This window comes from Dromaius novaehollandiae, chromosome 5 (assembly GCF_036370855.1).
Source record: "Dromaius novaehollandiae isolate bDroNov1 chromosome 5, bDroNov1.hap1, whole genome shotgun sequence".
Lineage (NCBI taxonomy): Eukaryota > Metazoa > Chordata > Aves > Casuariiformes > Dromaiidae > Dromaius > Dromaius novaehollandiae.
Window position 1 is genome coordinate 25,750,941 of NC_088102.1, and position 18,234 is coordinate 25,769,174.

Genomic DNA, 18,234 nt, shown 5'->3' on the forward strand with positions numbered 1-18,234 from the left:
GTTCTGATCGGTGGAGAAGGTGTCAATCAGCAGTCTTGCAAGAATGTGCTCTGGAAGATGGAAATCGGTGGGGAGTTTGGAGCTGACTAAGGCAATGGGGGACAGGACACTAGGACAACTTGTCAGGAGGGAGTCCTTGGGGGTCTGTGCAAGGACAGGGGACAACAAAGGGGTTGCTCCTCCTAGCATGATCAATTCTGGGCAGTAGCTGGTGGTGATGTCACTCCAGGCAGGTGCCTGATGTGTTGGCAGTGGGAATCTGCTGTGGGTCCTGCAATTTCTTCATGCTGCTTGGCTGCTGTGCTGTGCCTCTCAGGCAGCTTGCACTATATGGTGCCTTGGTAAAAGGATTAGATTGCCCTCTGAGTCCAGATGAACAGATTAGGGAAGGGGGACAGGCCCATGCTTATGGAGTAACCTTGACCCCTCCTGGGATAATTTCTGACCAAGCATTTGCTAGTATGACTGTGTGTCCTGCTCTCTCAGCTGGGGCAGGTGGTGGATGGATTTGACTTTGTTGTGAGTTAGTCAGCTGGAACATGCATCCCTTGTCAACTTTCAGATACAGTTTTTCTTTACTACTCATCCTCTCTTATCCTTTCCTTTTCTACATTTCTGCTCTTTATTGATGTTCCTGGTCCTTGGGCATCCACAGATGCTGTCCCAGGCTCAGCTGACAGTGTGGGGTGCTGTGTGAGGCTGTTGAGCTATATGTGAAAGCCCTCTAGGAGCTAAGTTAGAGGTTTGAGGAAGAGCTGGTTGATTTTTAAGGGGTAAAAGCAATAGCATGGTTCGCAGTCTGTGTGTGATGACAGACAGAGAAGTGTTAGGTACAGTTCCAGTGCCTAGTGAGCTAACAATCTCTTCCACTTTACTATCCCTCAGCTAGTTAGCATCCCCTTTTACTCCTCATACAAAACCACTGCTGTGTGAGTCCTCTCCAGCTCTGAATTGAAGAAGTGGTGATGAAGGCAGCAAGATTTTGAGTAAAGACTTTATGAAGTATTCTGCTAATCTAGAGAAACTGGGAGGATCTTTGGACTCCCTCACCATCTGTCTGGTGTTGCTCCCAGACAGTGATTTCTGGTTTCCAGTGGGTCTCCAACTACGAGATGCCATGCCATCGTGCTTGCGTGGTCACACTGCTACCTATGACCCAGACACCAAGCGTATCTACATCTTTGGGGGCATAAGGGAGGACAAAGACTACAGCAGCATCTACATCCTGGACACGGTCACTTGGAAATGGCTCCTTGTGGCTGTAAGTATTGCAGCTCTTCTAAGATAAAAGCACAAGAAGGGTGGGAGGTTCTGCCTGGCTCTCAGGGAGGAGTTAGGTTTCCAGGGAATGTGGATGTGAATGGATGTGCCCTTATCTTTACTCTAGCAGTCTTGGTCCACTGTTGCTGCAAGTTCCCTGAGCTGCATGGCTGCCTTATATCTGTCAGAGCCAGCTATGTTGAAAGGCCACAAGCTTGGTGGTAACAAGATGCTGTGCCTAGAATGAATGGAGCAAACTGAAAAAAATGGTTGCTGCAGGGTGCTGTCTGACAAAGGCAGTGGGTGGGAGGATCTGTACAGGTGGCAGAGGGAAACACACTCTATATGATGCTGTTGAGAGCTGCACTGGACGTTGAGGTATAGAACTGGTGGCCTCAAATCAGGGTGCTGCTGTGAGCACAGCAGATCTCTGAGCTCTTTAGTTTGCCTCTCTAGTCCTTGCAGACCACCCTGTCAGCTAGGGATTATCCATCTCTTTCCTTTCATAGAATAACCCTGAGGATGAGATCTCTCTCTTCTCTGTCTTGTTCTGAGCTAGCTGGAATAGCAGCTTGACTCCTGCTCTGGTCAGAGCATTGCAGTGGTGCAGAGTATGCAAAGGACATACTGTCTGCCTGCATTGCAGAAATCTGCCTGGGCAACCAGTGAAGAGAAAATTGGGACTTGCTGAACTCACTGCATGATGTGGGCCCCTGTCTTGTGGGCCACGCAGCGACTGAGGCACTTCTCTCTCTTGTAACAAACACGTGTTGTACTTTTCCCAGGCTAAGGGGAGAATGCCAGTGCTAGCCTACCACAGTGCAACTATCTACCGCAAGGAGCTCTTTGTTTTTGGGGGGGCTTTCCCCAAAAAGACATCACTGGCTGTTGGACCCTGCAGCAATGTGCTCTATGTCTTCAATCCAGAGTATGAAATTTGGTACCAGCCCATCTTGGAAGGGGAGAAGCCTCTTCCTAGACTCGGGTGAGAGTGCTCTTGTTCCAGCCCTCAAAGATAAAGCAGAAAACCTCTTCCCACCTTTCCTTCTGCCCCAGTGCTGTTTCCTAAATACTAAGTGATTGTTCTCCACAGTCTGCTCCTTAAGATAAGATGCGACTCCTAGTGCTTCCCATGAAGAAATCTTAGTGGGATGCTATCACTGGGCTGCAGTGGCTGGGAATAGAGGCAGGTGTAAACTGAAACTGTTGTAGCCTGTTAGCAGAAGTCAATTTGATATGAACAAAAGTGAAAAATTCAGTTCTAGAAAGCTGATGAAAATGCTTTGCTCACTTTCTTTTCTACCCAGGCATTCAGCTACTCTACTGAGGAACAAGCTGCTGATTTTTGGGGGTCAGAGGACTTCTATCTACCTCAGTGACATGCATATCTTGGATCTGGGTAAGAAAGTCTGTGCCAGGTAGCTGCCTTGGGAAGGTCCATTCTAAAGTGAGGACTGAGGAATGAGGCATGCAGGATGGGAAGGAAGCACTAATGTTGTAAAAGATTGTGATCAGATGGAAAGCTATGGTGTAAAGAAACCTCTTCTGGAGGAAGGGGGGAGCGAATGGGTAAGTTATAAGAGACCTTGTTTTTTTGGAAGAAGTTGGGTAACAGAAAATGTAGGCTGCAAATGTGACAGAATATGGAAGTCTTTGCCTAGTAATGAGGCTGCAAAATGCTGCTAAGAGTGCTTCTTGGACATTTCACTTGCCTTTCCCCTACTATCAGGTTTCATGGAGTACACACCAGTCCCTCGCCTCGCAGGACAGCCTTCTGCACGTTGGTAAGATACTGTTGCAGGCCCAGGAACTATCTTCTTCCTTTGTCATTTTCTCTGAGGCCATGTTTGAAAGGTGCCTGTGATCAGAACCCAGTTGCAAATCTCTGCTCCACTACTGCAAATGCAGTGGGTAGCCCCTCTGTTGTGGGACTAAAAATTCCTGTGCTGTAGCACTTGTAAGGTCTGGGGGGTTACATATCTCTTAGGATCCCTGGAAATCTGCCTCTCAGACTATGGGAAGGTATATGCTGTGTGCTAGTGGATTATACTGCCTGTTTTTTGCTCTTCACGGTACCTGGAGTATAACAGATAAACAGAGAGGAAGAATCTCTTGACTATGCTGTTCCCAAAGGGAGGCTGTTGCCCACTACAAAGTACAAGTAACCTAAATCAGACCAAAGCCCACCTAGCCTGCTATCTCACTACACAGAGCAAGGCATAGAAGTTGTGATAGATCCTTCTGAGGTAGTGAGGTGCTTTTTATGTTTGAGTATGACCTGATCTGCACAGAGAAGCAAACAACCCTTTCAGGATTATTTAGGAAGTCAGAGCAGAAGAGAAGGAGATCCTAACTTCCACTCCGCAGCTCGAGCCCCCAGCCTGCTGCTGAAATCTGCCTTCCTCTGCCCATCACTGCTTGAGGAGGTTGAGGCAATCCCAGCAGGTTTTGCTGTAGTCACCTTTAGCCTTTGTTTTGGTCTTAGTTTCCACGCTGCTATGTCTGTGTTGGACCAGAAGGTTCTGATCAGTGGAGGCTGCAATGCCAAGGGAGCCCTACAGGATGCCTTTGTTTTCCACCTAGGTGAGTGACTCTCCCTCCTAATTTGCATAGCTGAAGGTGGTTGCTGGGCCACAGTGGTGCTTCTGAGCACCTTGGCTAGTCCATTTGGTTCATCTCGTGCATGGAGGACGGAGTACTGATAGCCCCTTTCTACTTCAGACACTCTTGCATGGAGCACAGTGATCCACCATGACCTCTGCTCTGTGCCCCGAGCTGGCCACACATTGCTTGACCTGACTCCTGCCCACCTGAAGCATGTGGACAAGGAGAACAAAGATGAGCATAACCTGCATACAGTGTTGGTCTTTGGATGGTCCAACTGTGCTGGGACCTTCTACAACAGCACAGTCAAGATCCAGCTGGACCTAGAATAATGCAGAGGACTGAGAACAAGTCTGAAAGAGCAAAGGCTCTTTGCCAGGTTAAATACAGACAGGGATGGCAATAAATTTATCTAAGCAACCTGGCAGTCCAAGCTTCTATTTCAAACTGAACGCCATCCTTGGCATAAGAGGCTGTTGGTTTGTAATACCTTTATGAATACTGTGAGTATTGCCCTCGTGGGGCTGCTGGATATACAGCATCGGACTAGCAGAAATTATCCCCTGTATCCCTGGCTTGGTATCCGGGCTTGGATGCCAAAACAGCCAGTGGGATCTTAGCTGAGCCTGCACAGGATCATGGACAGTCACAGACTTTTGTTTTCCCTTCTTGCCCTACAAGTTTCTGGGCTCGCATCCCAAGGTGCTCTCAGCTGTGAAGGTGACTCAGGTATTTGGTTTTATTTGGGATGAGTGGAATGGGATTTGCTTGCTGCCACGTGGGAGTTCCTCACAGTGGAAGTACCAGCATAGTTCTGGCTTGGAGGGAATCTGGGGTGGGATTCCCTTGGGAAATAGTCTGCAGCTGAGGACTAGGAAAGCACCTAAAGCAGAGTCTGAGGATGGGAAAAGGAAGAGAACACCACTGTTTTCAGCATAAGGGAGTGAGCTGGTTGTCTTGTCTCAGTGACTGTGGCACAACCACCTAGCTTTGCTCCAGACTGACCTTTACTAATTCTGCAAGGTTGCTGCTGGACAAAGGGAAGACATACAAATTAGCTGTTCCAAATAATAATTCTCTTGCCATTGCAAGGGGTGGCAGAGTTGCTAGTGGCTGGCTCTTGCAAAAACAAAGGGATCCAACAATGGTCTCTTCTGTCAGGGCCTATCCCTTACTGTTTATATCCATGGCATTGAAAATTATACCATAGCTCTGAGGCAGATGCAAGGACAAGCAGGCTTACTGGGTCAGCAGCACACTGTGCACAGTCATTCTCTGATATGCTCTTTCCATGGCTGGTAGAAAGGAAAAGCCTCTGGGGGGAGTCTAGAATTGGCTAGATACCTCATAGGTGTTTTTGGCTATGTTCCCCAGCCCAAAACCATACAAAAGGGGCTTCTGATAGTTATGGATGCTTCTGTTTTAATTTGCTTTATGGAGAGATATAAAATAGAAAAACTTAGTCAGAAGTAGCTGCAGTCTTTCCAGCACAGTGATAGCTCTTTTGAATCATCCAGGCTACTTCTGGAGCAATGGGACTTTCCCTCTGTCCTTCCTCCATTCCATCCAGATGATAATGAGTATTTCCTGCTGGCACTCAAATCCTACTCAACCTTTAGCTGTTGTCCTCTTTGCCACTCCAGCTTACTTGATTTAGCAGGTAAAAGGGCTTTAAGCTCGCATTTCTGTGGGGGTATCTGGCTGCCGGGATGGGTGGCTTACTTTGAATGCCTCCAACTCTAGCAGCGCTTTGTTGATTTTGGTTATGGTGGGATATGGAGCCAGGTCCACTTTGTATCTGCAAAAGGAAAAGAATATCAGGTACTCTCAGCTGGACAGCCAGTGCAGCTGTGTGTATTAGGGCAAAGCACTGTGCTGTACCTGCCCAGTGTGGGAGAAAATCACAGGCTGGGGTATGTTTCCATTAAGAGAAAGGGTACGTTCTTGTAAGTTTAAAAATAAAAGCTAGAGGAAAGCTTAGTTAGCTCTTCTGTCTTCACTAGGCTTTTATGCAGTGTTCAGCATACAGTAAGAATGCACTATGCTTTCTCCCCTAATGATGACTATTTCCTGGGAATTACACAGACCCTACTTGCATAGGGTTTGTGTTCTCTACAAATACAGTCAGATTGCTCTTTCCCCTTTGTGTGCAGTGTAAATATAGGGCAAAGAGGAGAGAGAATGTGGAGCATGGACAGCCTTAGGGTTTCTAGGGACACAGAGCAGCTTTCACTCCTGGAGCCTCTGGGAAGACAGTCCAGCTCCTTGTTCCTGAGAGCCTCCAAAAGATTTAGGACATAGAAAAACACATGCAGAGAATAATCCATAATGGGACAGAGCATGGAAGAAGGATGCTTTCTTAACAGGCACAAGAAGCAGCAGAGGAAAGGTCAGCTTTGAGAGCACAACACACAGAGTAGGTTCCAGTGTGCTGAAGTGCACCTCAAGCTTAGCCTTAATTACCTTTCAGCATTGAAAACTTGAGGCACCAAGCACAAGTCAGCCATGGAGACCTGCAACGGAGCAGAGAAAAGGTTTCAAAGTAATCCAGAGCCTGTCCCATCACCCTTCACTATAGTGGCAGGCTTTGACAGCACAACAGCTGTTACTTTATCAGCCAATAGCATCTGAAAACGTTTCCTATGCATTTCTAGGGTGAAGAGAGCAGTTTTCATGGCAGTCCCATCCTTTAGTCGAGCAGTAATAATACCTCAAAGGTGCAAGGACAGGAACCTCATAGGAGTCACTAGTACAAGAAGCCATCAGCCTGTAGGAAGCTTACTATTTACCAGCTGATCATGGCAACCACAGGGACACTGTGCTTCTATGGCAACTGCCACGGAGCAAATGTCTTGCTGGTAGGCTGCCGAGGGAGGAGGTGGGGGTGGAGGGTGGTTGCCAATGAGTTTGTGTGGGTGGGGAAAGATGAGTAAATCTTGCTTGTTTGCACTGGAGGAGCATCAAGCAGCTCCAGCCAAGATCAAGACCTGTTGTGCAATAGGCCTTTGTGCATGCACTCGTGGACACACAATCTGAAAAAAACAGAGGATGGTATAAGTAGCTGCCTTTCTGCACAAATGATAGCTTGTATATGACCTTTTTTTTTTTTTTTTTTTTTTTTTTTGAAATGTGTCCATGTTAAAGTTTGAGAAACAGAGCAGAAAAATATGATGCAACCTGGCCAAAGGTCCCACAGCTATGAATTGACCCCGTCTTTCTTGAACCAAGCTTTGGCCCTATTGAGGGGAGACTCTGATCTCCAAATCTCCTGAAGATGAAAGACATCTAATCTGTTCCCAGTCCTCTAGTGGCAGCCAGTTTCCAGATCCTAGATACAGCTGCACAATCTGGCCATCAGTGGGTTACAGGCAGGGACAAGTAAACATCCCCATAACTATTTGCAAGTCAATAATGGCCTAAGTAGGATCCATGCAGCTGCTTTCTTAACGGTTAAGGCACAGCATGCAACTCCAGGCATAGGATGGGCTTTGCCTGTGTCTCCACAGTTAACTCTTTTCTACTTTATGGAACATGCAGAGATTTCTGATTCTCCAGTGGTGCATGACACTCAGCTACTTACCTCATCCCCCACACAGTAGCGCCCAGCAGTGTGCTGCAGAATCTGCTCCAGTGCTGCCAAGAGAGGTGGAACACTGGGGTCAGGCATGGGAAACTCATCCCAAAGGTTTAATGAAGCTGCATGTGGAGGCGGGGCGGGAGAGGGTTCTAAAGATCTTTAAAGCTGGGAATTTGAACAAGAGTGTTTCAACCCTGAGCTGGTAGGCATCAAGAGGAGCGATCTGAGTCAGAACTGAAAATGAACAGAAATCTTACCACAGAAGAATTATAGGAGTCTTTAGGACCCCTGAGCCATTTGGAACCCAGGATGATTTTAGCTGCTTCAGGCAATGCACCTGACGTACTAAGAACACATTAAGTAGATATGTAGGAGTGTGAAGGGGAGAAGTACAAAGGTTCAGTCAGTTTGTGTCTGTCCAGAAGCAAAGATGGGCCTGCCATTCCAGCACATGGGGGGAAAGGGTTTTGTGAAACAGTGCCCTATTTTTCCACAAGGAGCTAAGGAAATATTTTGCTACTTGCTAGATTCTGTGGGATTCTGCCACAAGATGTCTTTTGGCTTAAGGCAAAAGCATATTAATATAGGAACTTAAGTGCAAAAGGCAGTAGCTTGGAAGCAGCAGGGAGGAAAGGAGTGTGCTGTCAGCCCTCATACTTCAAGGCGAAAAGACTGCCATGGTGTTCAGGATATCTCTGGGCTTTCCCTCTTCCGTGCACAGCAGTGGCACTGCATATGGACAAACTCTTTCCTTGGAGGCACTGCAGAGCTACTAGTCCTGGATGAAGTATTCTGGGCAGGAAGAGCCTGTCTTTCCCAGCAGGGCAGGACACCGGCATACCAGCCTAGGAAGGCCTGCTGTTCAGGTTGAGGAGAAAGTAGGACCCCAGTGGTGCAGCATGCTGCCCCACAGAGTTTTGAGGGGTCATTCAAAGTGCTGATCATTTCAGATGTGGGACTCACCTTGGAAGCCAGATGTGATGTAGTGCTGAGCCCATTCCATTTTTTTCTCTCCCATTTGTTCCAGGATACTCAGGTTCTGCAAGGTGAGCAACTTCCAGGTTAGACTGACTTCTGTAAGCTGGAGCTTGCCCATGCCTCACCCAGAGGGGGAGAGGGGAGACTAGGAGGTGCTCAGCTTGAGCTCAGCCTGCTGGGTCAGCCCTGATATCATCTTCACCGAAGGAATCATTTACCTGGCTATATCCCTCTCCTGGGACTGTCAGAGAATCACAGGGGTTTGTGGTTCGAAGGGACCTCTGGAGATCACTTGGTCGAACCTCCCTGCTCAGAATAGGCTCAGCAGGTTGCCCAAGACCACGTCCAGACAGGTTTTGAATATCTCCAAGGATGGAGACTCCACAGCCTCTCTAGGCAACCTGTTCCTGTCCTTCTGTTACAGCATCTTCCTGGGTATCCCTCTGCCAGAGCCCTACTGTCACTCTGTCTTCTTCTCCCTGAAACATCCTAAACCTTGCAGTGAAACCTTATGGGTTAAGCTGGTTCTAGAAAGAACCTTGGGGTCCTACAGAATTTTCTTTGTAGGAAATATGTATTGTTTCCACTAGATTTCATCTGCTAACACAGTCTAAGGGCTGCTGCTCTATTAGCTAACAACAGTTTAAAGAGACTGATCCTTTCAGAGACATAAACTGCTGGAAACCCATTCTGGTTTTCTTATTGGCATGGATATGACAAAGCAGTACCTGGAGTGGCTGAATGCCGGAGACAATGTGATCTGAGATCATTCTGACTTGGGCTCTCTTCTTTGGATCTTGGGGCAGGAGCCTGGGGTTAGGCCGGGTTTCTTCTAGGTAATGAATTATAGCTAGCTGTAATGAACAAAGACATAAGGGGATGGTATTGGGATGGGATAAAAATATATGGCCTAAATATCTAGGAGACGGGAGTTCCTAGTTGGTCCAACAGGAAACAACGGCTTTTGAATACAGTCTGTTACCAATCCAAGCCACAGAATATCCTCTTTGATAGCTGCTTGAGGCCTTGTGGTTTAGCCCAGATGTGATTTAAGACAAACCACGGTACAGCCATCTAAGACACATTGCAAACTGTTCAGTAAAAGGTGGGGTTTTGAACCAAGGCTGACTTCAGCCTGAATGCTTGACAGCAGTTTCCCAGCAGGGGCTACATGCTATTTCTGACCTCAGGTAGGATTGTTTTCTTCATCACAGATGCCATCTGTTCTCTAATGTGCAAATCTGGTGCTCTGGGGGAAGAGAGGGAGCAAAGTCCTCCCTTCCAGTCTGGGCAGGAGGCTGGAATGAATGGTTAAGATATATCTGGTAACTCACCGACTGAGAAAGGATGATGCCGTCAATTTTCAAGGCTGGGACTTGCTTCATTGGATTCAGTGCCTTGAATTCAGCAGAAAACTGGGGAAACAAACCTGAGATTACTGCAACCAGAAGTTCTTCCTCTTCCTTGTTTCCTTCCCCTAGAATCCAGTTGCCAACCTTTTTTTTTTTTTAACCTGGCTTTTCCCTCTACCTCCATTGCTATTTCCAGGAAGTTATGTTGCATTATTAGCCTACAGGAAGCTCCCACTGGGGCTCAGGGATCTCTCTATCCAAGGACAGACTGCCTTGCCTCTTGATAGACCAGTAATACAAAGTTCAAGATGGGTGGTACCGTGGCGGCATCACTATTACTGTTCTACTTCCCCAGCACTGTCTTAGCCCGTAACAGCACACCAACTCGGGTGGTACTACTTAGCCCATGAGTCTCAGCTATGGCCCCATGAAAAAGTTCTCAGGAGGGATCTTTTCTGCCAGCCCACCACTTCCTTTGGCAGCCCCACTCCAGCTGCAGCTCCAGGCTTTATATCTCTCCTAACCCTAACCCTCACCCTAAGTGTGGGCTGAGTCTTACCCCATGATGCCCACCCATGGCCCCCACAAAAAGGTTCTCAGGGGGAAACCCCTTTGCAGTCCCTGCTATGTCATTTAGCTTCTTTCTGACCCCCTGCTCCCCTTCCCCCCCACTTTCTGGTGCTAACTGAGTGAAGCCCAGTTTGTGGCTAAAATGCACTGCAGTGTCTCTGAACTCCACATGTTGGATATGCTCAGTTACATCATGATAAGCAGGGGCAAAAGATCATCAACCTCATGAAATTCAGTCATGGACATTTAAGAGAGGAGAAAACCTTCAGTCTCCTATAGTCAGCTTCCTCTGTCTTGCAGGCCATGGAAGACTGGTTGAAAGCAACAATTAATTACAGGGAAGCAGTGAGGAATATGGTGACTTTCCTTTGAACTTTCTAGTGCTGATCCCAGTTCTAATGATCCTAAGTTCATGTCCCCTAGAAAGACCAATGGTAGCTGTATCCTTACCTGCTGCCCCCCATCCTTCAGGAGGTTCACGGGCACCTGGTCATAGGCAATCCCCTTCAGGGCCAGCGCTGGAGAGAACACAATGTACAGCTTCAGACAGGCACACTGAGACCAAGAAGTTCAATTTTTTAGGAAACAGGCTCAAGGAAATGTTACTTCTCCATTTGAAAAAGGGTGTCTTTAAAACCAAAAAAGACTGTCTCTCAAGAGAGGGTGCCTGCGTCCTCTGAGAGGACAGTGCTCTGGCAAACCAAGGACCAAGGCACCAAGGATCAGCCCTGGCAAAAACTGTTGTTCAAAACAAGCTGTGCCACCTTCTGCAGCACAGCTCCTCCTGATGGGCTCTGTGCTCACCTGCAAGACCTTTCTTGAGACTGTCTCAGCTCATGTAGTGACCATGCCCAGCCCTGCTTAGCTCTCAAGGCCAGGGGACACCACAGTTTGAGGCAGTATCTGTACAAGAACAGAATGTAGGGCTCCTCTGAAGACTGGAAGAAAGAGCCATCTGCATCGTGTTAGATTTGCAAAAGGAGCAATTCTAACCAGTTGCAGAGACAATCTGCAAAAAATGCCAAGGGGAGGGAAAAGTGTTCCAAACCCTTTCATGTGAGGTTTGTCCACAGGAGAGGATTCAGCTGCTTCTTCTGCTGTCTGTTTTGGATAACTGGGGAGACGTTTGCCCCAAACATGTAGCTCCCTTCCCCTCAGCAGGTTCCCATTTCCCACTGCCACTTGAATTTCAGACAGCTACAGGAAATATCCTCAGATTCCCTGCTAAGCTCTTCTCTCTCTTCCTCTCCCTTCCCTCAGCTCCAGGTGAGCTGTGGCATTTATTCCCTTCCTCCTCACTCCAGAGGGGTGGGAAGAAATGCAGAGGCACTGTTGTAGGTTCATGTTTGCTGATTTCTCTTTCAATAAGTGACTGATTAATTGGGTTAGTGAAGGGGAGGATACTAGCAAGAGAGCAAAACAGGCATGAAAATTGGATCTCACCGATTCTCACTCTCCAAGAGCAGGAACTTCGATAATAGCTATAAAGTATCGGCTGAGAAGAGAAAGACAGAACAGGTGGTTTTATCATGGGAACACCAGAGTATTTTAAGGAGAACACAGCATGAAGAGAAGGCATTTCAGGAACTATATGATACAGAAGACCAAGGTTTTGGGGGAGAGCTCCCTTTTTTAAAGTGACTGTTCCTGGTTTGAGCTTACAGGTAGTGTCATTATTTCTCATGCTGGACCTCTGAATATTTGGTTGCATCTGATGTTTTCAGCAGTATGCAGACTGTGTTAAAATAATCCCCTACAAAGCCCCCCTCTTTGTCACCATCAGATGTTGCCATCTTCTACCCTGTCACAGATTTTGAAGCAAATTCCCCACTGACTGTGCCAAGCAGCTGCACTGAGGATTTGAGTGGCATGAAATGGCTTTTCCAGCCCAGCAAGGCCAGACCAGGCCTCTTTCCAAATGAGAAGAGCCACTGCTCTTCCAGGTGAGTGCCAAGAGTGCAGGGAACTTATCTCCACCTGAACTCCAGCACCAAGGCAGCTTCCTCAGCTGCTTTCACCCCATCCAAGGTCTCACCTTTTCAGATGCCATGGTCAATGCATGCAATCCACTGCCGAGGACGAGAACTGCTTCCTTTCCCTTTTAACACAGATGAGGTGGGGGAAGGCTTTTCTCCTAAAGCCAATGAGAAATGGACCGTGCCCCCAGATCTGTGTCCAGGACACAGAACAAGCGGAGCCAGACACATGCGACTGAATGGCTGCAGTCAGCTGCATCCGCATCCGTTGCAGCCCCAACTCTGGTATCAGAACAATTACCAGCTTTGAGGGTGGCGGAATCATATTTAGGAATCATTTATTTCTCTAGCTTTTTGTCCAGAATGAATCAAATATCTAGAGAGACTATCAAGCTCTCAGCAGTTGCCAAGGCAGAAATACAGCCCTGGGAAACAATACAGGGAAACCGAAGCCACGTGCAGAATTTCGATTTCACTAGGGAAAGACTGCCACCTCCCTGAACTGGGGCTGCCTTTGCAGGGAGGACCCTCCAGGGCCTGTAGCCCTCCTCTCATCAGGATCAGCCGGTGAGAGGGCTTCCTACTGTACATACCTGGGAGAGGCTGTTACTCTGCCTCCAACCCAGCTTTAAGCAAAATACTGGGCTCACTGTTTTTTGTGTTACAGCCTCTTCTTTCCACACTTGAAACACAGTACTCGTGTATTTCTAAACAAACCAGTTATCACGTCTCTCCTTCCTTCTATGGATCCCAAAACACAGAAGGAGCACTCCGTGTGTCCACTCTCCCAAAATGCAGAAAAAGTATACCAGAGACTGACAGTAGGGCAGAGAAAGGCAGGGATTTGCTCACTGACACGCAATCCTTCAACAGAAAACTAGACATATCCTAAGGACTTCTGTGGTCCAATCCTCTTTGTAAACAGAGATTTCTCTCTTATATTTTAGATTAATTCAAATAACTTGAAATGAGGTTTGCATTTGATTAAATTACTCTAGTCAAAGTTTACTGGAGAAACGGTTTATAAGTGAGAGGGGAAGCGATGGCAGTACTGGCAGCTCTTTCGAAGACAAAGCATTTACTGATTTTCTTAAATCCTCTGCTTCTGCAATCAGGGCATTAGAAATCTCAGCTATACTTTTAAAAATAAATAGCTAGCCTGCTAGGCTGCAGGGAAGAAAACAGAAAATATGACTTCTAAAACATCAAACACCAAAACAGAAACATACAGCATTTATACATATTATTTCTAATTGTGTTTCCTGGAGAACTTGCTGATGATTTTTGGCTCTGAAATTCATTTTCTTCACCACATGTGTTTGGACTCTGGACTCTCAGCTGGCAGAGACATCTCTCCTGATCCTCTCTAAAGCTTTTTGTTGTTTTTGCAGCCTGCACCATCATTTGTAACTAAATGGCATTAAGCTAATTGCTTCGCTCTATAATTTCAAGGCCCCTGGAGATTTTATTAAAAAGAACATGGAAAACAACCCTTACTTCAGCGGTGCCTCCAGAGCCTAGGACCTGGAATGATCTCTTAAATTCATGCTGTTTTGCTTGCAGCAGTAGGGGAAGATTATGGGTGAAACAATCAGCTAAATAAAGATGTAGAGAGCGCGGGAGTGTTTTATTCCTCAGTGCCTTCTTTGCCCAGGTCTCAGAATGACACTATTCCTCATCTTCTCAGAGGAAGAGCTGAACACAGGCAGGGGGTAGTGGAGAACTGCCTCCATTTACAACCCTGTGTAGTACAATTGCTGTAAGCTGCAAGATATATCAGTTGGAGCTGGGAGGTTAGCAAAAGGACAACGTTTGCTTGATGTCTACTGAGATTTCTGCTTTGGTTCTGTTTTTCATTTCCAGCATCAGTAGTGCAGCAGATGCATGAACATGAGGAGGGTTTGGCCTTAAATACCAATTCTCATTAAAAAACTGGGAGAACTTCTTAACCCAAATGATCCAGCCCTCTTTCCTTTGAAAATTTTGCCAGAGGAGCCTCCCATTACACAAATGAATATGACTAACCCAGGAAGAGCTAGGAGCTCATTAGCTTCTGGGGTGGCAAGAGAGAGAACCCATTTGCTTTGAGGCCTGTGGTAACTAATCACTGTGACAAACACTAGCAATAGCCAATGCCGCTTTCTTGAGGGGAGAAATGATGCCAAGCTGGTCCACAGTGAGAGAAGAGGCCTAAAGGAAAGATGCTGGGGGGAGGGTGTCTATAGTGCCTTGACTTTACAACTTTTTACACTCCTAAATGCCTAAAGGTATTTTGTTAAGTCTGGGCCCAAGCCAATTCAGCTGCAAGCACAGGGCACAGGAGCATGATCAGATTCCTTCTGGAGAGCCACTACGTAGCATCCTGAGCCTCTTGCCATGAGCCTCTGACTCTCATCTGTGGGATCCCCCCAGTACTCAGGAACGGTAGGGAAGCGGGTGCAGAGAGCACAGAAAGGAGGCTCATCTCGACTGCTGCATTCAAGCCCAGCTTTGTCACTGATGCACAGTGCTATGACCCTGACCACACTTCATAGGGAGCCTATAAGTCTCAATTCCATGAAGTTTGAAGAAATTCATCTGGAAGAGACAATCAGCATCAAGCACAATAAAGCATTCCTGAGGATGCTTCCTCCTGGAAATACATTTTACTGTTCAGGAAGCTGGCAGACACGCCAAACTTAGCGCAGTGAGCACTGAGGTTTCCAAGCCTGTCCACTTCAATATGTTTTGCTCCAGATATCACCTCTTTCTGGGTAGTGGTCAGGACATACTAGAAAAGACAAGGTCTTTTCACCTATTTGCTGAGTCTCCATCACTCCAATGAGCCTGTATATGGGGACTGATACATGGCAGCAGACCAGGCAAAAATGGCTATGTGAGAATATGAGAGAGAGAGAGCTGTTCTTTGGAGGCTTGCCTAGGAAAAAAACACATCTATATACCATTGCGGCAGTGTTTGAAATGCACCACTTGTATTCTGCTGGACTAAAATGTAACAGTATAAATGGAAGGGATAGGTCTACTCCTAGGCACTCGGTCTCTCTGCAGTGAGCACTGGTGTTAACAGCTTACATGGTAAATTACATTAAGTAATATTAGTTTTGAAAGGCATTAGTTTGATTTGCTTTGCTGTCTATGCTGTTTAACATGGAATCAGATTCCTTGCTCTCCCTTGAGGTAAGGATACCAGACCAGGGTCTGACAGTGGAAATCTTTGTAAGTGATTGTCTGTATTGTGGAGCTGCCCTTTTATTAAGCAGCATATCTTTCTTCCCTGAACCTTTGGAGGCACCTGAAAATAATTTAGGTCCTGATTCCAGTAATCTGCCAAGATGGACAAAAAAACTAAAATGAGTGAGTTTCTGTGTGAATAAAGGTGTCCACGCGTGCTGATGAAACAACAGAAACCAGAGAAGAAATGTCAACCCCTGAGGTAGGGCTAAATTCCTCTATAAACATGCCCACAGTTTTAACCAGAAAGAAACCATGTGTAAAAAGTATTTGTCTGCTCGTTCTCCTTTTATCACCGGGCCCAATATAGCACAGTATCTCTCCCTACAAACCTGGCCCCACCGTAATTCCCCAAACTTTACTACCGCAGTTCCACTTCTGGCACTCCTGAATCAGCCCAAGTATCTCCACGCCGAAGCTGAATACTTTTGCAGTAAGAATACAAAACCAACAAGCTGCAAACAGCAAATACCTTGGCGGCGGCGGCAGCACTCATCCTGCACCTCCAGGGCCACCTCGTCCCTTCCGCACAGGCCCCGCGGCCCGCCCCCCTCCCCCCGCTTACCCCCTACGGGCCTGCCGGGCACGAACCAGCTGCAGAGGGTTATGGGAGCGGTAGTTGTAGCTGTCTCCTCACGCTTTACTGGCCTTGGAGCCAAGTTTGTGCAGGTGAGAGAAAAGAAAAATCCTCCTTTGACTGGTGAGTTTCCTTATTATTATTTAGAATTTGAATTTAACGATTTTGCCCTGAAACATCTGTTTCCCCGGAGGGGGGGGCCGCCGGGGAGCAGGCCCGTGCGGGCCGGCGTCGCCTGGCAGCCGGGGCAAAGGCGCCCCGCGCGGAGAACTACACCTCCCAGAGTGCCCTGCGAGGCCCCCGCTCCCGCCGTGCAGCGCGCCAGCCCCCGGACTCCATTTCCCAGGATGCACCACGAGGCAGACTCCGTTTCCCGTGGTGCTGTGCGCCGGGCAGCGCGGCGGCGGCTGCCGCCGCCTCCTGCTGCCGGGCCGCAGATGCCGCTGGTGGCGGGGGGCTGCCAGGCCGAGCCGGGCCCGCCCGGCGGGCCGCTTCGGCAGCGGGGGTCCCGCCGGCCGCCGGGAGGGCCGACCCGGCCCTGCCCTCCCGCTGCCGCCGCCGCTCCGGCCCGCCCTCCGGCGGCCCCTGCGCGGGCCGGCGCCGCGCTGGGCCTCGTCACCTTGCTCAGCTTCGCCTCCCGCTTCTACCGCCTGTCGGAGCCGCCGCACGTCTGGTACGGGGCCTCGGCGCCATAGCAACGCGGCGGGGCCGGCGCGGAGGGGGCGCGGCCTGGCGCGGGGCGGGGCCCGCGCGGGCATTGGCCCTGGCCGCCCGGCGGTGGCTCGTGCCTCCGGCCCCCGGCCGGGGGTTGACCTGGCCGCCCTCGGCGCGGCCCTGGCGGGGGCGCGGCGCGGGGGGCTGATCTGCTCCGTGCCCTGGGCTCCTCTTCGTCACTCTGCCGGCCGATACCCGAAAGAGAAAACATGTTTTCATCTGTATGCCAAGTCAGTGAGAAAAGAATAAATCAAAATTTCCCACCCTTGCTGCATCCCCCGTCCCTGTTTTAAACCATCCCGAGCACCCCTGGTTTGCGAGGCTGGAAAGAGATCTATTTTTGTTTCCAGCTGGTGGCGTGGTGGGATTCCGGTGGTGAGAGGGTGCCTGGAGAGCAACCTGGCCCAGCACAGCCTTTTCCCAGCTGGGTTCTGTCTGCTGCCCTCGAGGTTGTCAGAGGGCTGCAGGGAGGGGATGGCCTCTTGGGTGGACTGCTTTGGGGACGTGTGAGTTGCAGGTTGACTTTTCAATGTCTCTGAGCTCTATTTGGGTTCAGAAAGGTAGATTGGAAGCTTTGGAGCACTAATATCAAACTCTTAAAAGAGATTGCCTAAAATGGCTACAGTACTCTCCATCTTTGTTTTCCTAATGAATTTAATTCATTGTCTCATATAGAAGGAATTGCGTTAACCCTCTGTACGATGAAAAACATCAGGAAAACTACCTCCCTGGATTTTGAATTTCTTCAGCATTGGAGTAGGTTGTTCTGGGTTTTTTTGCAGTTGGGATGAAACTCATTTTGGGAAGATGGGAAGTTACTACATTAATCGGACCTTCTTCTTTGATGTCCACCCTCCTTTGGGAAAGGTAACTTGCTCTTTTGTTGTGTGTTTTAGAAACCACAGGAATAGGCCAAGAAAAGTCTTCCCTTTCCATCTGGTTGAAGGATGCAGTGAACACCAAGACCTTATATAACCGTGGCTGGCATCCTGGTATTTGCCTTCTACATCCTGAGCCTCTATTTGCATCTTTTTGTCTTTATGAAAATGCTTTGAATATGGGAAAACCACACACTATTGTGCATTGGGTACTTGAAAGGTTTGAGCAGATGGAAAGCAAAAAGTGAACATGAGACTTATGTGGATTGGAAGGGATGTTTAATGGAAGACTACAGATCTAAAGAGCCAAACATTTCCTAATAGCTCGTTTGTAAATAACATCCCTACCACAAAGGACTTTGAAAGCTCTGACTTACTACTCTGTGACTGAAAGCTTGTTCTAGCAATAAAGGAAGTTTTCTGAAGTGTTGATCAGGATGCTTTCCTTCTGCCCTGGGAAGATTATCTTCCTTTCAGGTTGAGACTCTTTAATCTTTCAGAATAGGGAGCTATGAGA

At 48.1% G+C, this 18,234-nt stretch overlaps 3 protein-coding genes across 10 annotated transcripts in view; 2 read left to right on the forward strand and 1 right to left on the reverse strand.

Annotated features, from left to right (window-relative positions):
* The first annotated feature begins 848 nt into the window (after positions 1-848).
* On the forward strand, positions 849-4,278 carry LOC135328467 (uncharacterized). Its single transcript, XM_064512263.1, has 5 exons — positions 849-1,261; positions 2,568-2,659; positions 2,990-3,044; positions 3,746-3,843; positions 3,982-4,278. The coding sequence occupies exons 2-5, from the start codon at positions 2,641-2,643 to the stop codon at positions 4,194-4,196; spliced, it is 387 nt and encodes a 128-aa protein (XP_064368333.1). The 5' UTR covers positions 849-1,261; positions 2,568-2,640; the 3' UTR covers positions 4,197-4,278.
* A 988-nt stretch (positions 4,279-5,266) lies between these two features.
* Positions 5,267-16,384, reverse strand: GSTZ1 (glutathione S-transferase zeta 1). Of its 4 annotated transcripts, none has more exons than XM_026120421.2 (9): positions 16,021-16,148; positions 11,785-11,836; positions 10,792-10,859; positions 9,754-9,834; positions 9,148-9,273; positions 8,405-8,480; positions 7,445-7,497; positions 6,328-6,377; positions 5,267-5,662 (listed from the first exon to the last, which is right to left on the reverse strand). In XM_026120421.2, exons 1-9 carry the CDS (start codon positions 16,042-16,044, stop codon positions 5,536-5,538), a joined length of 657 nt encoding a protein of 218 aa, XP_025976206.1. In that variant the 5' UTR covers positions 16,045-16,148; the 3' UTR covers positions 5,267-5,535. The 4 variants fall into 4 exon arrangements, with proteins under 4 accessions (XP_025976206.1, XP_025976207.1, XP_064368332.1 ...); XM_026120422.2 differs by lacking the exon at positions 16,021-16,148 and adding an exon at positions 12,377-12,475; XM_064512262.1 differs by lacking the exon at positions 9,148-9,273 and having other exon boundaries at positions 16,021-16,384.
* Positions 16,385-16,468: 84 nt separating this feature from the next.
* POMT2 (protein O-mannosyltransferase 2) overlaps positions 16,469-18,234 on the forward strand; it is a 30,710-nt gene continuing 28,944 nt past the window's right edge. For 2 of the 5 annotated variants that reach the window (XM_064512258.1, XM_064512259.1), the window contains exons 1-2: positions 16,469-16,798; positions 17,622-17,706. In XM_064512258.1, coding sequence (XP_064368328.1) covers positions 16,473-16,798; positions 17,622-17,706 — 411 coding nt within the window. In that variant the 5' untranslated portion in view covers positions 16,469-16,472. Of the gene's footprint in view, positions 16,799-16,910; positions 17,070-17,514; positions 17,707-17,735; positions 17,832-18,234 lie in introns of those variants that run through there. The other 3 variants (XM_064512261.1, XM_064512260.1, XM_026120419.2) reach the window with 3 other exon arrangements.

Coding starts and splice junctions, on each gene's coding strand:
- GSTZ1 (XM_026120421.2), bottom strand. CDS start 16,044: ATGAGTGCTGCCGCCGCCGCCAAG. Junction 9,274..9,753: donor GCATCATCCTTTCTCAGTCG/GTGAGTTACCAG, acceptor TGTTCATTACAG/CTAGCTATAATTCATTACCT. Junction 8,481..9,147: donor CCGGCATTCAGCCACTCCAG/GTACTGCTTTGT, acceptor CTCACCTTGCAG/AACCTGAGTATCCTGGAACA.
- LOC135328467 (XM_064512263.1), top strand. Junction 3,045..3,745: donor GGACAGCCTTCTGCACGTTG/GTAAGATACTGT, acceptor TTTTGGTCTTAG/TTTCCACGCTGCTATGTCTG. Junction 3,844..3,981: donor TGCCTTTGTTTTCCACCTAG/GTGAGTGACTCT, acceptor TTTCTACTTCAG/ACACTCTTGCATGGAGCACA.